The 17,352-nt window shown below is 44.7% G+C and overlaps 1 protein-coding gene and 1 non-coding gene across 2 annotated transcripts; one reads left to right on the top strand and one right to left on the bottom strand.

The window, feature by feature from the left end:
* The first annotated feature begins 309 nt into the window (after nucleotides 1-309).
* On the top strand, nucleotides 310-8,910 carry LOC113875704 (cytochrome c oxidase subunit 6B1). The gene is made up of 4 exons (XM_027514401.1): nucleotides 310-471; nucleotides 2,032-2,148; nucleotides 3,456-3,556; nucleotides 8,719-8,910. The coding sequence occupies exons 2-4, from the start codon at nucleotides 2,043-2,045 to the stop codon at nucleotides 8,770-8,772; spliced, it is 261 nt and encodes an 86-aa protein (XP_027370202.1). The 5' UTR covers nucleotides 310-471; nucleotides 2,032-2,042; the 3' UTR covers nucleotides 8,773-8,910.
* A 400-nt stretch (nucleotides 8,911-9,310) lies between these two features.
* On the bottom strand, nucleotides 9,311-9,382 carry TRNAT-UGU. The gene has a single exon. It is a non-coding gene; the product is annotated as a tRNA-Thr (tRNA).
* Nucleotides 9,383-17,352: the final 7,970 nt, after the last annotated feature.

Raw genomic sequence — 17,352 nt, 5'->3', positions numbered from 1 at the left:
CAACGGTCAATAGAAGTACCCAGCACTGGGTAAATATTCAATAAGTAATTCTTACACGAATAGGAGCATTTCTGCTGGAATATTTTCCGCAGGACCACTCTCCAGCCAATTCCAGGACCCAGAACCCCTTTCTCCTAGCAAAGACAGAGAGCTGACCAGGTCGCGTCAATACCTTGGAACAGAGTCCACAGCTTGGAACAGCTCGGAAAGATACCTACCAAGTGCCACGCAAGCTTACGATTGGGCCGAGAATGATAGGATGAACAGGCATTCGGCCCAATAGGAGGTTGGAATTCGCAAATATGGGCGTGGCCCGAACGGCTCCAGGGACGGCGCTCTGGCCGTGCGGAAGACTCCTCTGTGCGCGGCTCCGTCCCGCTTCCGGCCGATCTTTTTTCCGCTTCCGGTCCGGTACTGGCGTCTTTGCTGAGGGTCACATTGAGCTCCCAGCGACTTCAGGGGCATCTTTAGGTGAGTGTTGAGGGCTCGGGAACCTGGAACCCCATCTTGGAGGACTGAGGATCCCTACTGGAAAATGAAATGACGTTTCCATCCGGCGGTGGCCGACCTCCCGGAACCCTGGGGTCGTTTCAATTATTAGTCGTAACTGACGATTATTTGGTTCTTCTCGGATGCCTAGAACTTTCAAAGCGATTTATGTTGATTCGTTTAAGCTTCCCTCCAACTCTATGAGATAAGGCCTGTGATTATCTCTTTTAGCTAGGAGGCAACTGAGGCTTAGATACTACGCAGTTTAGCTAGCGATCAGGATTTGAAATCATTAGGACTGCATTGCTCTTAATCACCAGGCCGCAGGCATTTCTCTCCCCGGCCCCTGACCCCCGAGGCTTGGCTGGGCTGCAGCCTGGCTTCCTGGTGACTCCCCACCCCCACCCCCCGCCCCTTGCACGTTCGAGGGGCTGCAGCGTCATCCCCAGTCCACCCTTAATCCCGAAATCAGATGGAGATGGCTTTCAAAACAACTCTTCGGACCGTGTCTATGTCACCGCGTCTAGTGTTCCACATCCTCTGCTCCCGGAAAGACGCTACTCCGGTGCCCCAAATCCTTACCACTACCCTTGGTCGCTTGAATTTATTACTGGTCTACTTAACTTCTATGTAATACCACGACTCCTCGAATAATCTGGAATAGAGGCGGTGTCAGATTCCCTAATGAAAACCGTGTGTCACCTCATAAAAGATTATGGGACAGGTTTTTAACCCTAGGTCCACAGAATGGATGGAACTCAAGGGATGCTAGTGAATAGAGGTAAATTTACATCTGTATTTTTGCCAGTTTCTCATTGATAATGTAGCATTTCCTTGGCTTGGGAATGGAGGCAATAGCGGTAGTATTTGGCATCATCAGCAGTGAAAATCACAGGTTATCATATCATATATCCATTATGTTTGCAGGTTTCACAGCATAACCCTTTTCAGGCATGATTATTTGAAACTGTGGTAGTTCATAAATCCTCAGCTACATGTAATTGGTTTTCTTTGTGATCCTGTGCCATTTTTAAATGCACTGAAACATATTCGGAGAAAGGGTTCATTAGATTCCTGAGGACTTCATGGCACCAATAGAGATTAAGAACTTTTGCATTGTAGGTTATGTTAGTGATGGAGTGCACCTCCATCCCATGTGTGCTGTATGACCTTGGGAAGTTGCTTAAACACCCTGTCTCTTGTCTGTGAAGCAGTGATAATAGTTCCTGTCTTTTGGAATAGCTTTAGGAGTAAAGCTTCCTTGCCTATAGTAAGCACTCAGTGAATATCAACTAGTGTTATTTTGGCCTGTTTTTTTTAACCAAGGAGTTGTCTACCCCCACACATCTTGCTGTGACTTCCATACCTGATGTGTTCTTGCCCAGCCCTTCACCTCTGTCTGTATGTTGAAAGGGAGGGGGTATTGGCTCATTCACACCCAGCCCATTCTTCTCTGTCAGGCCTCCACTGGGCCTGGGTGGGCTGACAGCCCCGTGTCTAGGCCCTCAGGACCTCTCCAGAATCCACTCTCTTTCCCTCCAGGAGTCAGCACTATGGCAGAAGACATCCAGGCCAAAATCAAGAACTACCAGACTGCTCCTTTTGACAGCCGCTTCCCCAACCAGAACCAGACCAGGAACTGCTGGCAGAACTACCTGGGTGAGCAGGACTTGGGGCGGAGGGGGGCAGTGTTGACCTTGCCCTGATCCCACACCTCATATCACTTACCTCTTGCCTCCTCATAGCCTCTTCTCTTTTATTCTGAACATCCTACTTCATGGGGCCCATGCCCCCATCACCACCTGTGTTCAAGATCTGACCTAGGATCACAAACTTTGGATCCCATAGTGATTTCCGCCCACCCCCCCCAACAAGATATGTATATGTATGTCTGTCTGTCTGTATGGAATATAACATACTTATAGGAAGTACATAAACCATAATGTACAGCTAAATGAATAACTCTAAATTGAATCCTCCATGTGATTATAATCTGGATAGAAAACTGGATACTGTCAGTCCTCTGAGCTCCCCTGTCTGCTGCATGCCGTCTCTTGAAAGCAACACTCTGCTCTCCCCACTAGAGTTGTAATCGCACAGACTTAGGGCAGTCATGTTTTGGTTTTATCACCACTTTCAGGTTTGCTTCTTTGTGAACTTTATAAATACTGTGTGTTGTTTTATGCTTGGATTTCTTCATTCAGTAGTTATGAATAGTCTTCCATGCTGTGGCATATATTTTGCTCATTTTTATTTTGTACAGTTTTCCAACATTTCATTCATGAACAGTGGTGTGGTTTCCAGTTTAGGGCTCATATGAATGATGCTGCTATAATTGATGTAATTTGATGTCTTTGTGAATGCTTTCTGTCTTAGGGAGTGTGCCCAGGAGTGTAATACTTGGAATAATCTTTGAATTAATCTCCTCCTATTAAAAACTAGATTCTCCCCCTCCTTTCTCCTCTCCTGGATGCCAGCATTTTAGCATCAAGACCATCTTCCCCTTCCCTTGTCCTGGTTCTGGACTTCCATAATCCCCACACACACCTCTCAGGTTTCCCTGTTGTTCCTGACCCGGAAGTTCCAAGTTGAACAGTAGTTCTTTTTTCTTTTTTTCTTGGCTACTCTGGGTCTCCTTTGTGATGCACGGGCCAGGCTTCCTTGCCCTGTGGGATCTTAGTTCCTCCTCCAGGCCATGAACCCAGATCCCCTGTAATGAATGGAAGGCGGATTCTTAACACCAGGGAAGTCCCAGACAGTAGTTCTTTATGGATTGCAAAATAAGCTTAGTGTGGTGTGTCTAGCCCTTTTCAGTACTACCCTTGTAAGGATATTCTTTCTTTGTGAAACTTGGGAGTGGGGGGGATTCGTGTAACTGGTTGTGAAGTAAAAAGTATCTCTGAGTTTGGATCAGAAATGTGTTCCAGCCCTTGGTGTGGGCTGACCCTGATCCCTTTTCTTCATAGACTTCCACCGCTGTGAGAAGGCAATGACCGCTAAAGGAGGTGATGTCTCCGTGTGTGAATGGTACCGGCGTGTGTACAAGTCCCTCTGCCCCATATCCTGGGTAGGTGCCTCCTGGGGCCCTTGGGATGCCAGGGTGGGGTGGGGTTTTTGCCAAGGGGCGTATGGTGACTTGGTGGGAGCTTCTCTGTGAGGGGCAGAGGGAGGACAAGGCTTCACACCGGCCATGGATGCACCTTTGCTTCTTTCTAGAATTGCCCGCCTTTCCTCCTTTTCACCAGGACTCTCAACCAGCCAGGCTCTCAGCCAAGGCAGCCAGATCCATCTCACCCAGGTGCTCTACGAGTACATGCCCTGTCCCTGTGGAGCTCATCTGCTTTTGGAGTCTTGTTCTTTCTTTATATGAACATTTCCAAGTGTGTATAAAAGTAGAATAATTCAGTCAGTTCAGTTGCTCAGTTGTGTCCGACATTTGCGACCCCATGAATTGCAGCATGCCAGGCCTCCCTGTCCATCATTAACTCCCAGAGTTCACGCAAACTCATGTGCATCAAGTCGGTGATGCCATCTAGCCATCTAATCCTCTGTCATCCTCTTCTCCTCCTGCCACCAATCCCTCCCAGCATCAGGGCCTTTTCCAGTGAGTCAGCTCTTCTCGTGAGGTGGCCAGAAAAGTACTGGAGTTTCAGCCTCAGCATCAGTTCTTGCAATGAACAACCATGACTGATCTCCTTTAGGATGGACTGGTTGGATCTCCTTGCTGTCCAAGGGACTCTGAAGAGTCTTCTCCAACACCACAGTTCAAAAGCATCAATTCTTCTGTGCTCAGCTTTCTTCACAGTCCAACTCTCACATCCACACATGACCACTGAAAAAAACCACAGCCTTGACTAGATGGACCTTTGTTGGCAGAGTAATATCTCTGCTTTTTAATATGCTATCTAGGTTGGTCATAACTTTCCTTCCAAGGAGTAAGCGTCTTTTAATTTCATGGCTGCAGTCACCATCTGCAGTGATTTTGGAGCCCAGAAAAATAAAGTCTGACACTGTTTCCACTGTTTCCCCATCCATTTCCCATGAAGTGGTGGGACCAGATGCCATGATCTTCGTTTTCTGAATGTTGAGCTTTAAGCCAACTTTTTCACTCTCCTCTTTCACTTTCATCAAGAGGCTTTTTAGTTCCTCTTCACTTTCTGCCATAAGGTTGATGTCATCTGCATATCTGAGGTTATTGATATTTCTCCTGGCAGTCTTGATTCCAGCTTGTACTTCTTCCAGCCCAGTATTTCTCGTGAATAATTAAGTGACCCCAAATATACCCATCACCCAAACTGAGTAGTTAGTTCAAGATTTCTCCATGTCTCCTCCATCTATCCCCACCCCCACCCTGTTTTCTTTGGCTGCCCTGGGTCTGTGTTGCAGCACACGGGCTCTTTGTTGTGACATGCGAGGGGACTTCTCTGGTTAGCGGGCACAGTCTTAGTTGTCCAACCAAAGATCAAACCTGAGTCCCCTGCACTGGAAGGCAGATTCTCAACCACGGGACCACTAGGGAAGTCCCATCTGTCCTTTTTGTTTGTTTCCTTGGCTGGAGTATTCTGAAGCAAACCCCAGATCTGTCATTTCACCCCTGCCTACTTCTGTGTGCATCTCTAAAACTAGGAATGCAGTGAGGCAGTCTTCTAGGCCTGATCCAACCAGACCTGTTGTTACTATTTGATACTCTGCCATACCCTCTTTTTTTTTTTTAGTAAAATATTACTTTATTTCATCAAGTTGAAGACCCCATTGACTACAGGAAACACTTAGAGATGTTTAAATCTTTTTTTATTTTGATGCTGGAAATGAATGTGACAAGCATGCTAATTTCAGAGATGTTAAAATGAAAAAATGTGTCTTAAAATCAGAATATGATATTATTACAAAACTAACAGTGCTCATTTTTAAAAACAAAACAAATATGAGCAGTACAGTAAAATAAAAATTAGATCTACTTGCGTTCCTCAGTCCCCCTCTCCCCTTGCTGCTGCTGCTAAGTCGCTTCAGTCGTGTCCGACTCCGTGCGACCCCATAGACGGCAGCCCACCAAAATCCCCATCCCTGGGACTCTCCAGGCAATAGCACTGGAGTGGGTTGCCATTTCCTTCTCCAATGCATGAAAGTGAAAAGTGAAAGTGAAGTCACTCAGTCGTGTCCGACTCCTAGTGACCCCATAGACTGTAGCCCACCAGGCTCCTCCGTCCATGGGACTTTCTGGGCAAGAGTACTGGAGTAGGGTGCCATTGCCTTCTCCGCCCTCTCCCCTTAGGTAACAATTATTAGCAGATTCCTTTTTCTCTGTATACATTTATCATTCATAAGCCTATGGAACTTCTGTGTAAGTATGGATCATACTGTATAGTCTGTCCTATGTCGTGCTTTGACTTATCAACATGTTTTGAGCCTTTTTTTTTTTTTTAAGACATTGCGTATAGATCTACCTCATTTTTGTTTGTTTCTTTCCTTTTTTAAAATTTTTTGGCCATTCTGTATGGCATGTGGAATCTTAGTTTCCCAACCAGGGATCGAACCCTCACCCCCTGTAGTAGAAGCACAGAGTCTTAACCACTTGACTGCCAAGGAAGTTCTTAATATACAGATGGTTTTATTCAACTGGTCCCCTTTGATTATATTCCCATTTTTCAGTATTTTAAACATCCTTGATGTGCATCTCTGGGGCCTGTTTGTTGAGAACAGACTGCCTTAATTCACTTTTCCTCAACCTCTTTGGTACCTCACACCTCTCCAGCCACACACTTTTAAGTGCCTGTGCATACCCACTGCCCTTTGAGGATTTCTCCTTGTCCCTACATGATCTTGGGTACCATCCACCCTCCAGCCTCTGGGCCTGCATTGGATGGGTGCACACTGGCCCAGGTGCTAGGAAGTGTGCTTCTGGACCCAGTGCTGCCCCATACCCCAATCCCTGGCACCTGGGGATCATCAGATTATGTGGTCCATCCCTTCAAGCACTCACTGTATCTGCCTTCTTAGCCCTTCTTAGGGCTGGATATGAACACATTTTTTTTAACACACTCTTTATACCCAGCAGCCGTGACTTCTTTGTTTTAGAAATTGGTGACACAAAAATAACTGTTTTGTTAATGCTGTTTGTTTTTGTTTTTTATAAGAATGAAACCACTTCATAAAAACTTAAGAAATAGAGGAAGGGGAAAAAATTGTTCTTCATCCTCATGATCTGGCTCATCATAATGTAACATCTTCCAAGTGTTCCCTGTGTGTTTTTAAAAATTAGTCTCTAACCCCAAAATGTGTATTTGGAGAAGAATGGGGGTGAGAGTCCAGCACTTTTTCTGTATGAGCATTTAAAACATTTTTGCTTATCAGCTTTTCCCTTTTTCTCTTTTGCCACATCTTGAGGCTTTCAAGATCTTAGTTCCCCCGTCAGGGATTGAACCCCGGCCCCCACAGCAGTGAAAGCCCTGAATCCTAACCACAAGGCCACCAGGGAACTAACTGCCTTTTATTTTCCAGTGTTAAAACATCTGTAGTTTCTCCATGAAAAATTCAGTGGCTTTTTGGAAAGCTTCAAAACAAGTTTTTATAGTGCAGAAAGTGGAAATCTCCTAAGTCATCCCCTTTCTGAATCCAAAGTTAACTTCCCTTCGAAATTTGGTATAAATCTTCCACTTCCTTTTCTGTGTGCTAATGTTTGTATAGGTGTGGGTGTGTGTTTATATGCTTTTAAAATATAGTTATGGATCATACTTTAGATACTGTCTTATCTTTGGCTTTTTTACTTTGTTTTATTTTCATGTCAGTACAACCTGCTCGATTACTGGGTAGCCATTGTCTTTCATAGTTAAAAAATAGTTCCTTCCCCTTTAACTGGACTCAGTCTTTTTTCACTATTTTAAATGATACTGCGGTGTACAGTTCCACTACAGGAAATATTTTGCATCTCCTTTCTATGAAATGAGATTATTGAGCAAAGACTATTTTGCCAAAAGATCAGATCAGCCTGGTCCTTCAATATAAAAGAAAGTGGGCAGGGGTAGATAGTGCTCAGTGTTGGTGGTTCTGTAGACTGGTCCAGTCACATTTAAGGTCCGTCCTGAGGCAGGATCTTTCAAAATGAAAAAAATCATACTGCAGATATGGCCTTTTCACCTCTACACATCCTGTAAAAACGTGTATGAAGACATCCACTGCAGAGTGGTTTGTAATGGGGAACATTCGGAAACACGTTAAATAAATGGATATTCATCTTGATCTTCATGACAGAATACAGAAAGAGCTCTAAGACTCATGAAAAAAGCAAGTAGCATGACAGTTTAAGTACAGAGTATTTGTGATGCATGGTGTATGTGTGTGTAAATAAAACAGGCACTTACTGAAGGCACTTAAATGTTGTATTTTATGTCATAAAAGGGCAAACATGTTAAAAACAGATAGGTCCTTTTATCAGGATCATCATTTTACAGAATTGGAAATTGGAGCCCTGAAAGGTTCAGTGATTTGCCTGAGGAGATCACAGCTGGGAAGTGATGGAGTGAGGGTTCAGACTGTCTTCCTTGTCCATGCACTTATCCATTGCCTCTACTGTATCGCATGTGAGTGTGCATGTGTGTATAAAAATGTGCTTCTGATTGCCTGTAGGAGGGTTCACACGTTGCAGAGCATTAGTTCTAGGTAGTGTTAACAGTTTGCTGTGGGCCTTTCTGTTAGGTTTCATAGGTGTGCACACATACATGAGCAATAGTGGGATCATGCTGTATATCCAGTTTGGATCTTTTTGCACTTGATTGTATATCTTGGAGATGCATTCCTGCTGAAGTATAGATAGCCTCTTTCCCCCATCCCCTGCCCCACAGCTGCCCAGTATTCCTTCTTCCCTCTGTTCTGTCAAACATCATTGAGTGTTGACTTTGGGGTTCCTGAAGCAGGGCACACACAGTCACACTCCTGAAGCTCTGTACACACATCTCCCCATGGACAGCTCTGCTTTGAGTCTACCTGATATTCCTCTCCACCCACCTTCCACCTCCTCTCCCCTCAGTGCGTCAGCTCATTCAAGGCATTGATTTTTGTCCTTCTGGGTCAGTATTGGTCCCCTGGCTCCTGGAACAGCTGCCAGTATTGGCATATAGCAGGTACTGGGGTTCCTTGTTGACTGAACAGGTGGGCAGACTAAGGAAGGCAAAGAAGTCCGCCCATCTAGTTTCCCTGTGGAGGAAGGGAATAACACTGGCTGTCTATCTACAGGTGTCAACTTGGGACGATCGCCGGGCAGAAGGCACGTTTCCTGGGAAGATCTGAACTGGCTCCATCCCACCTCTTCTGTCCTCCGTCCTTCTCCCCAGGGTGGTGAAGGGGGACCGGGGTACATGGTGATCCCCACCCTGGGATCCTGACTCATGGTATAACTAATAATAAATGCTCGTTGGAAACGTGTAAGGCTGTGTATGTGTAAAAGAGCTGGACGATGGGGCCAGAAGCTGGGGCGGAATTAGTACCATGATCAGTAAAGGAGACTGAATTCAGGGTGGGGTTTTTTGTTTTTTATTTGTTTTTCTTTGAATAAATTTTGACCACCTCTTTACCAGACAATAGAGTAAATGATTATACAAAATAACTTCAAGTTACTGTATGTGCTAAAATTTATCCATACATTCTGCTTTGTTATCTGTACAATTTTTAAAACTTATATTTTGAATCACACGAAAATAGTATAATAAAAACTATCACTTAGCTCAACAGTGATCAACAAATGACCAATTAGTTTCATCTCAGCTGCTTCTCTTTACTAGGTTATTTTATTTAGTTATTCCCACGCCACCAGGTTGTGGGATCTTAGTTCCCCAACCAGGGATTGAACCTAGACCCTTGGCAATACAAGTACCAAGTCCTAACCCTGGACCATCAGGGAATTCCCTATCTAGATAATTTTAAAGCATATACTGGAGATCATATTTTATCTAGAAATATGGTACAGATTTATTTTAAACAATCATAATTACATCTAAAAACTAAGAAGTTAATATTGTCTAATAAGCAGTCTAACGTGCAATGTGTTAATTTCTCCCAGTTTTCTAGGCCTCCTGTATTGTGTTGATCATAGTGACGGTTGGAAGTCATGTAAGTAGACCAAGTTAAGAATTGTCCTTTCTTGACATCCCCAAAGGAATTGTCACACAACAGTACAAAATATCATCCGCTGCAAACTTGTCAATAGGGAATTCCTCAGACGGCGTGACAGCTAGCGTACCATGTTGTGGTCAGATTGGTGTTTTCTCAAGTCAGTCAGTTCAGTCACTCAGTTGTGTCCGGCTCTTTGTAACTCCATGGACTGCAGCACGCCAGGCTTCCCTGTCCATCACCAACTTCCAGAGCTTGCTCAAACTCATGTTCATCGAATTGGTGATGCCATCCAACCATCTCATCCTCTGTCGTCCCCTTTTCCTCCTGTCTTCAATCTTTCCCAGCATCAGGGTCTTCTCCAATGAGTCAGTTCTTCACGTCAGGTGGCTAAAGTATTGGAGTTTCAGCTTTAGCATCAGTCCTTCCAATTCAGGACTTCCAATTCAGGACTGATTTCCTTTAGGATGGACTGGTTGGATCTCTTTGCAGTCCAAGGGACTCACGAGTCTTCTCCAGTACTAGTTCAAAAGCATCAGTTCTTCGGCACTCAGCTTTCTTTATAGTCCCAACTCTCACATCCATACATGACTACTGGAAAAACCATAGCTTTGACTAGATGGACCTTTGTCAGCCAAGTAATGGAGAAGGCAGTGGCACCCCACTCCAGTACTCTTGCCTGGAAAATCCCATGGATGGAGGAGCCTGATGGGCTGTAGTCCATGGGGTCGATAAGAGTCGGACATGACTGAGCGACTTCCCTTTCACTTTTCACTTTCATGCACTGGAGAAGGAAATGGCAACCCACTCCAGTGTTCTTGCCTGGAGAATCCCAGGGACGGGGGAGCCTGGTGGGCTGCCGTCTATGGGGTCGCACAGAGTCGGACACGACTGAAGCGACTTAGCAGTAGCAGCAGCCAAGTAATGTCTCTGCTTTTTAATATGCTGTCTAGGTTGGTCATAGCTTTTCTTCCAGAGAGGAAACGTTTAATTTCATGGCTGCAGTCACCATCTGCAGTGATTTTGGAGCCCAAGTCTGTCTCTGTTTCCATTGTTTTCCCCATCTATTTGCCATGAAGTGATGGGACCAACTGCCATGATCTTAGTTTTTTGAATGTTGAGTTTTAAGCCAGCTTTTTCAGTCTCCTCTTTTATCAAGAGGCTGTTTAGTTCTTCACTTTCTGCCATAAGTGTGGTGTCATTTGCATGTCTGAGGTTATTGATATTTCTCCCGGCAGTCTTGATTCCAGCTTGTGCTTCATCCAGCCCAGCATTTTGCTTGATGTACTCTGCGTATAAGTTAAATAAGCAGGGTGACAATAAATGGTTGTTTTACAAACTTACGTTCAAAAGAGCAGAGAGATGATTCTCATACTGAGGAACAATGGCCCTGTGAGAGTGCTCCTGAAACGGCCACCCATGAGGAGGGGCGGCTGTAAACCAATGGGCGTAGTGCGCACAGAGAAACTAGAAGCTTGTGGCATGTGTTGGGAATAGGAAAGAATGTAAACATGGTGAAATTTCAAATGAATACAGTCCAGTGAAAAACCAAGATGTAGGACTTCCCTTGACCCCACTCACCCAGTTCTGCCCAGAGGCTGCCACCATGAGCAGTTTCAGAGATTGCCCAGAGAAGCATCTAGAAACATAAATACGGGTTCTGTCTATAGTTGGTTTGATAAGGATAGACACAGCTCTGCATTTCCTCTTTGCTCTCCCACTGCGCATGTGCTCTAGCAGTTCCTACTGCACTGCTCTTGATTGTGACAGAACTGTGAGGTAACGAGGTCAACGCACTAGGCTGGCTCCAACCGCAAGGTCTGTGCACCCGCCCCTTGCTCTGTCTGCAGTGCTTTCCCACGAGCTAGCCACTCGGCTTGCTCCCTCCTGCATTCAGCTCTTCCCAGGTACCATGAAGTGAGCTCTTCCCTGACCACTCGACCTACCAGTTCACCTCCACACAGAGAATTCCCTGGCAGTCCAGTGGTTAGGACTCCACACTGACTGCCAAGAGAATTGGGATCCCGCAAGAAGGGCCGAAAAAACAAAACACACACTTTGCAGCCCTCACCCCTTTCATTTCTTAAGCACTTACCACTAATATTCCCTACATTCTAGCCCTTGATAATCATCTCCCCACCACTAAAACGTAATTTGCACAAGGGCAAGGAATATGTATATTCTGTCTTCATCTTATTGCCCTGTTAGTGGGGGCCACTATTTGTCTCCTCTGGAAAGATCTGGCAGGTGACCTGTGGGATGGTACTATGGAGAACAGTTCCACCACGACAGCCTTGCACAGCACAGTACTGTTAACTTGAAAGCACAGTGTTGGACAGCAGACCTTTAGAATTTATTCATCTTGTATAACTGAAACTTTATATCCGTTGATTAGTAATTTCCCCATTTTCCTCATCATTCCCCATCCCCTGGCAATCACCATTCTACTCTGTGCTTTAATGAGTCTATTTTCCTCTTTTTTAAAAAAATATTTTTATTTATTTGGCGGTGTCAGGTCTTAGTCATAGCATGTGGGATCTACTTCCTTGACCAGGGATCAAACCCAGGGCCCCTGCACTGGGAGCATGGAGTCTTAGCTGTTAGGCCACCAGGGAAGTCCCTTCATTACCTGTGATAAGTGGAATTATACACTATTTGTTGTTCTGTGACTGGTTTATTTCATGCAGCACCGGGTCCTCTAGGTTCATCCGTGTTGTGTATTGCGGGATTTCCTGCCTTTCTAAGGCTGAAGGATATTCCATTGTATATATAGATCATGCTCCCTCTGTCAGGAATGTTCTTTTCTGCCTTTTACCTGCCAGCCCATCTCCTCCTCCAATGTCCCTTCCTCCAGGAAGCCTTCCTCTGCACCCTTGGCTAGGTTGGACACTTCCTTTGGGTTCACACATTCCCTTTGTTTTCCCCATGGCGGCCCTGACCTCTCGGCCTGAGCGTCCTCCCTTGGTCACTCTGGCATCCCCTTGACCGTGCTGAGCTATCACTCTCTGGTGACTGTCTGTCCACACAACTCCCTCCACCCCCACCTGCCGCCAGCCCCTTCTTGCGTGAGCTTGTGAGGGCAGGGACAGAGCCATCGTGATCACCGCTGTGTTCCCAGCCTTGCCTCCCACAGAACTGGGAGAAAATTCAGTATGTGCATCAGATCCTTAATGCTTAGTTCAGGCCTGATCACATACTTGGTGCTTGATAAATCTGAGAAAGAAAAAAGGTCTTCCCTTAGTCCAGTGGCTAAGACTCCGAGCTCCCAATGCAAGGGGCCTGGGTTCAACCCCTGGTCAAGGAACTAGATCCCACATGCTGCAATGAAGAGTTTGCATGCTGTAACTAAAGATCCTACATGCTGCAACTAAGACCTTGCACAGCCAAGTAAATACATATTAAAAAAAAAAGAAAAAGGCCTTTTGACCACCCTGCTCTCCTGCTTTCCTCCTTGCTTCACCACCTCACAGCACGTCCTAGTCTTCCCTGACTCCTCTCTCTACCCCTGCTTCCCTTCCTCTCTCCGCATCAAGCCACCCTTCACACTGGCCCCATTCAGCTCTGAAGCTTCACTTTCTTGGGCGTAATGCCCATCTCTTGCACCCCTACCCGTGAATTTCAGGTCTTCCTTTGCTCAGCTGACCCAAAGGAGCACCTGAGATTTCAGCCTCTCTTTATCACCTTAGCACCCAAACTTCAGGTTTCAGAATGTTGCTAAGTCTGTGTACCTGTGTTCTGCCATTGATGGCGTTTTCCTATATCCTCTTTGATAAGTTCATTTGGAAAGGAAATTTTAACCTATGACATATTCTTGCAAAAGAATGGATGAAGTAGAGCCACATAGTTCAGTTCAGTCGCTCAGTTGTGTCCAACTCTTTGCGACCCCATGAATCGCAGCATGCCAGGCCTCCCTGTCCATCACCAACATATTAGGTGATGTATAAATCTCAAAAGCGTAATGCTGAGGTATAAAAAATATCAATTGCCTGTAGCACAAGACACAATTTATTTAAAGTTTGCCCCCAAATCTAAAACTGTTCTATATACAGACATAGAGAACAAATGCACGGACACCAAAGTGGGGAAGGGGATTGGGGTGAATTGGCAGATTGGGATTGCTTATATACACTTATATACACTACTTGGAGAAGGAAATGGCAACCCACTCCAGTACTCTTGTCTGGAAAATTCCATGGATGAAGGAGCCTGGTAGGCTGTATAGTCCATGGGGTTGCAAAGAGTTGGACACAACTGAGCAACTTCACTCACTCATATACACTACTGTGTATAAAATCACTAATGAGAAACCACTGTATAGCTCAGAGAACTCTACTCAGAGCTCTGTGGTGACCTAAATGGGAAGGAAATCCAAAAAGGAGGGGATATATGTATACCTATAGTTGATTCACTTTGCTCCACAGCAGAAACTAACACGTTGTTAAGTAACTATACTCCAGTAAAAATAAAGCTATTCTATACATCGTTGATGAATACACGCATATATATTAAAAATGTGAAAGCATGCATAGGAGTAGAAACCCCAAACACTAACAAACATTTGAAAAGATGCTCAAAATCCTCAGTCATAAAATGGAGTGAGAATGGAAATAATGGCATGTATCACTTTATACCAAATTACTCTTGTCAAAAACTAGAAAGCTGAGTAATGTCAAGCGTGGATGGTGAGGGAAGGATACAAGAACCCTCATGAACTGTTGGGTGGAGTGTTAAAGGGGACAGCCATTGTGGAAAGCAAACTGCCGCATACATACCCAGGACCCAGAAATTCTGCTCCCTAAGAAAGAGACACAAGCATCTGTCTACAGGGCCACACATGAGGGTGCTCGTTGCCACATTATTTACAGTGGGAATGGTGGAGGTGGTGGAGTTGGAAGTAGCCTGACTGTCCTCTCTGGGGAGGAGACAGTGAGCTGTGAGGGATGCACCAGAGGTGTCCCAAGCAACCATCAGAAGCCACGGACTCAATGAGCCCAGAGTAACAGTGATGGCCCTTAATAACACTAGTGCTCAGCAAGAAAAATAAGACTAGGATAAGCTATTAACACGATCATGAGGAGATAAGTTAGAACAGACGTGCGCTGGACACAGTGGTACTCATTTTACAAGAACTCACTCAACAACAACAAAAAATACTATATGAACATATTAGAATGTTTGTCAGTAGCAGGTGGGGCACCAAAAGAGACTGGGATATGGAGACTGAGGGAATACATAAAAATTTTTTGAATATTTGTTATTGGTCAGTTACATGTGTGATCCATTCATGTAGCCTGTTCTTGTTTCAGCTGAAGTGGTAGTGGTGGTTTAGTAAGTCATGTCCAACTCTTTTTGAACCCATGGGCTGTAGCCCACCAGGCTCCTCTGTCCATGGGATTCTCCAGGCAAGAATACTGGAGAGGGTTGACCTTTCCTCCTCCAAGGGATCTTCCTGACCCAGGGATGGAACCCCCATCTCCTGCAGAGCAGATGGATTCTTTACCATCTGAGCCACTGGTGAAGGCCAGAATACATTAAATTTAAATCAAGAGATGTCTTGCGGGGGATAATGAACTATAAACTGAGGGTGTGGGATTAACGCAATCCGTGACACCTGCGATCTAAAAAGGAAGACAAGGGAAGGGATGTAGAGGAGTAGGAGTCCCAAATTTAGTAGTGAAGTTGTCTCTGGGCAGGAGGTGACTTCAAATGCCATCTGCGATGTGTGCACCTTAGAAAACCATCTGCAGGGAATACAGTAAAATAGACTTGACGAAGCTGGGAAGTGAGGATGTTGGTGTCAGTTACATGATCTCTCCGTTTTCTTCTATACTGAAATATTTATAATAAATTTGAGAAAACTTTCCTTTCACCACTGACCAGGGAAAACAAAACACATCAGAAAAACTGGTTAGAAGTGGCTCATTTTCATATAACTTTTATATCCTTTCGTGCCATTGCATTTTCTGTTCATGGAGCACCTAAAATTATCTTGTGTGCCTTCTTTGGGAAACACCACTTTTAACACGTCAAATATGTTTCTTTTGAAAGAATCTACCCTCTCTCATTTATTTTTGTCTGTGTTGAGTCTTCATTGCTATGAGTGGGGCTTTCTCTAGTTGTGGCGAGCAGGGGCTACTCTTCACTGCGGTGCGGGGGCTTCTCGTTATGGTGGCTCCTCTTGCTAAAGAGCACAGGGTCTAGGCACACAGGCTTCAGTAGTTGTGTCTCGCAGGCTCTCGAGCACCGCCTCTAATAGGCTCTAGAGCACTAGCTTAGTTGCCGCAAGGCATGTGGAATCCTCCCAGAACAGAACCTGTGTCCCCTGCATTGGCAGGCAGATTCTTAACCCCTGGACCACTAGGGAATTCTTGATCTACCCTCTTTTGAAGGCATTGGAATAAAAAAAAAAAAAAAAAACAGAAAAGTGCACTTATCATAAGGGTACTGCTTGATGAATTTTCAGTCTGAACACACTTGCATAACTGGTATCCAGATTCAGAAAGAGAAGTCCCTTTCCTGTCCCCTACAGTCACATCCCATGGGTAACCACTCCCTGACTTTTATCACTCTATTGCTTTTGCCTGTTCTAGAACTTCCTATCTAGAATCATATAATGGTAGTCTTTCAAGTGTGGCTTTTTTCATTTAGAGTAATGCTTTTGAGATTTATCCCTGTGGTGGGATGTATCCATAATTCATTCCCTCTTGTTGAATAGTATCTGGTATATGCATGTACCATCATGGACTTATCCAGCCTCCTGTTAAGGGGCATTTGGGTGGTTTCCAATGTGGAATACATTCACAGCATCCAGTAGATGGAAGTGGCGAAATTCCCACGGACAAATGGCTGGATCGTGTGTAGGTGTATGTCATCTTAAGAAGATCTTGGCACTGTGGTTTTTATCAGCATTCTGAACATCCGAGTAATTAGCACTTCAGATCTTCTTGCTTTGAAGACTAGCTTATATAATAATCAGAAAGAATAGTGAAAATTCAACCTTGACATCAAAACACACTGGGTTCTTGTTTCAGAAAATAGATCCCTTTTATGACAAATAACATGTTAATGCCCCCACTGACAACAACTTTTTGCTTTTATTAGACTTTATATAACATCCAATTACAGTTATGAACTATTTGAAAATAACATATTATCAGCATGGCCCTGTTATTTTGCAAGTTATTTTAGCTAAAACTTATAAAATGTATTTGACAGGTTATATACATAAATATTATTTTGATGTTCTCCTTAGTCCCTAATATAGATGTGAGTCATCAGAGAAAAACTATTTTAAATGTGAAGTGGATTGACTAAAAATCACGTTATCCATTTTGGCTGGAAAACATCTCTTGTGTCTTATACTAAGCTAGTATCTTTTTTTTTTTCCCAGCCGCAGCGCTTGTGGGATCTTGGTTCCACGTGCACGCGTGCTAAGTCTCTTTAGTCCTTTCCGACTTTGCGACCCCATGGACTGTAGGCCGCCAGGTTCCTCTGTCCATGGCATGCATTTTCCAGGCAAGAATACTGGAATAGGTTGCCATGATCTCCTGCGGGGTCTTCCTGACGCAGGAATTGAACCAGCAGTTCCTACATCTCCTGCATTGGCAGGAGGATTCTTTACCACTAGCGCCACCCCGAGATGCAAGCTGAACCCCGTGCATTGGAAGCCGTGGATTCTTAACCACCAGGGCAGTCCCACCAAGCCAGTATCTTGACGATGGAATTTTAAGTAGCGTTTGTGTGCCCATTTCGCACACACTC

The sequence above is a fragment of the Bos indicus x Bos taurus genome, chromosome 18 (assembly GCF_003369695.1).
Source record: "Bos indicus x Bos taurus breed Angus x Brahman F1 hybrid chromosome 18, Bos_hybrid_MaternalHap_v2.0, whole genome shotgun sequence".
NCBI lineage: Eukaryota > Metazoa > Chordata > Mammalia > Artiodactyla > Bovidae > Bos > Bos indicus x Bos taurus.
Note: the sequence above shows the minus strand (reverse complement) of the source record. Positions and strands in the feature narration are given on the sequence as shown.

Coding starts and splice junctions, on each gene's coding strand:
- LOC113875704 (XM_027514401.1), top strand. CDS start 2,043: ATGGCAGAAGACATCCAGGCCAAAATCAAGAACTACCAGACTGCTCCT. Junction 2,149..3,455: donor CTGCTGGCAGAACTACCTGG/GTGAGCAGGACT, acceptor TTTTCTTCATAG/ACTTCCACCGCTGTGAGAAG. Junction 3,557..8,718: donor CCCTCTGCCCCATATCCTGG/GTAGGTGCCTCC, acceptor GTCTATCTACAG/GTGTCAACTTGGGACGATCG.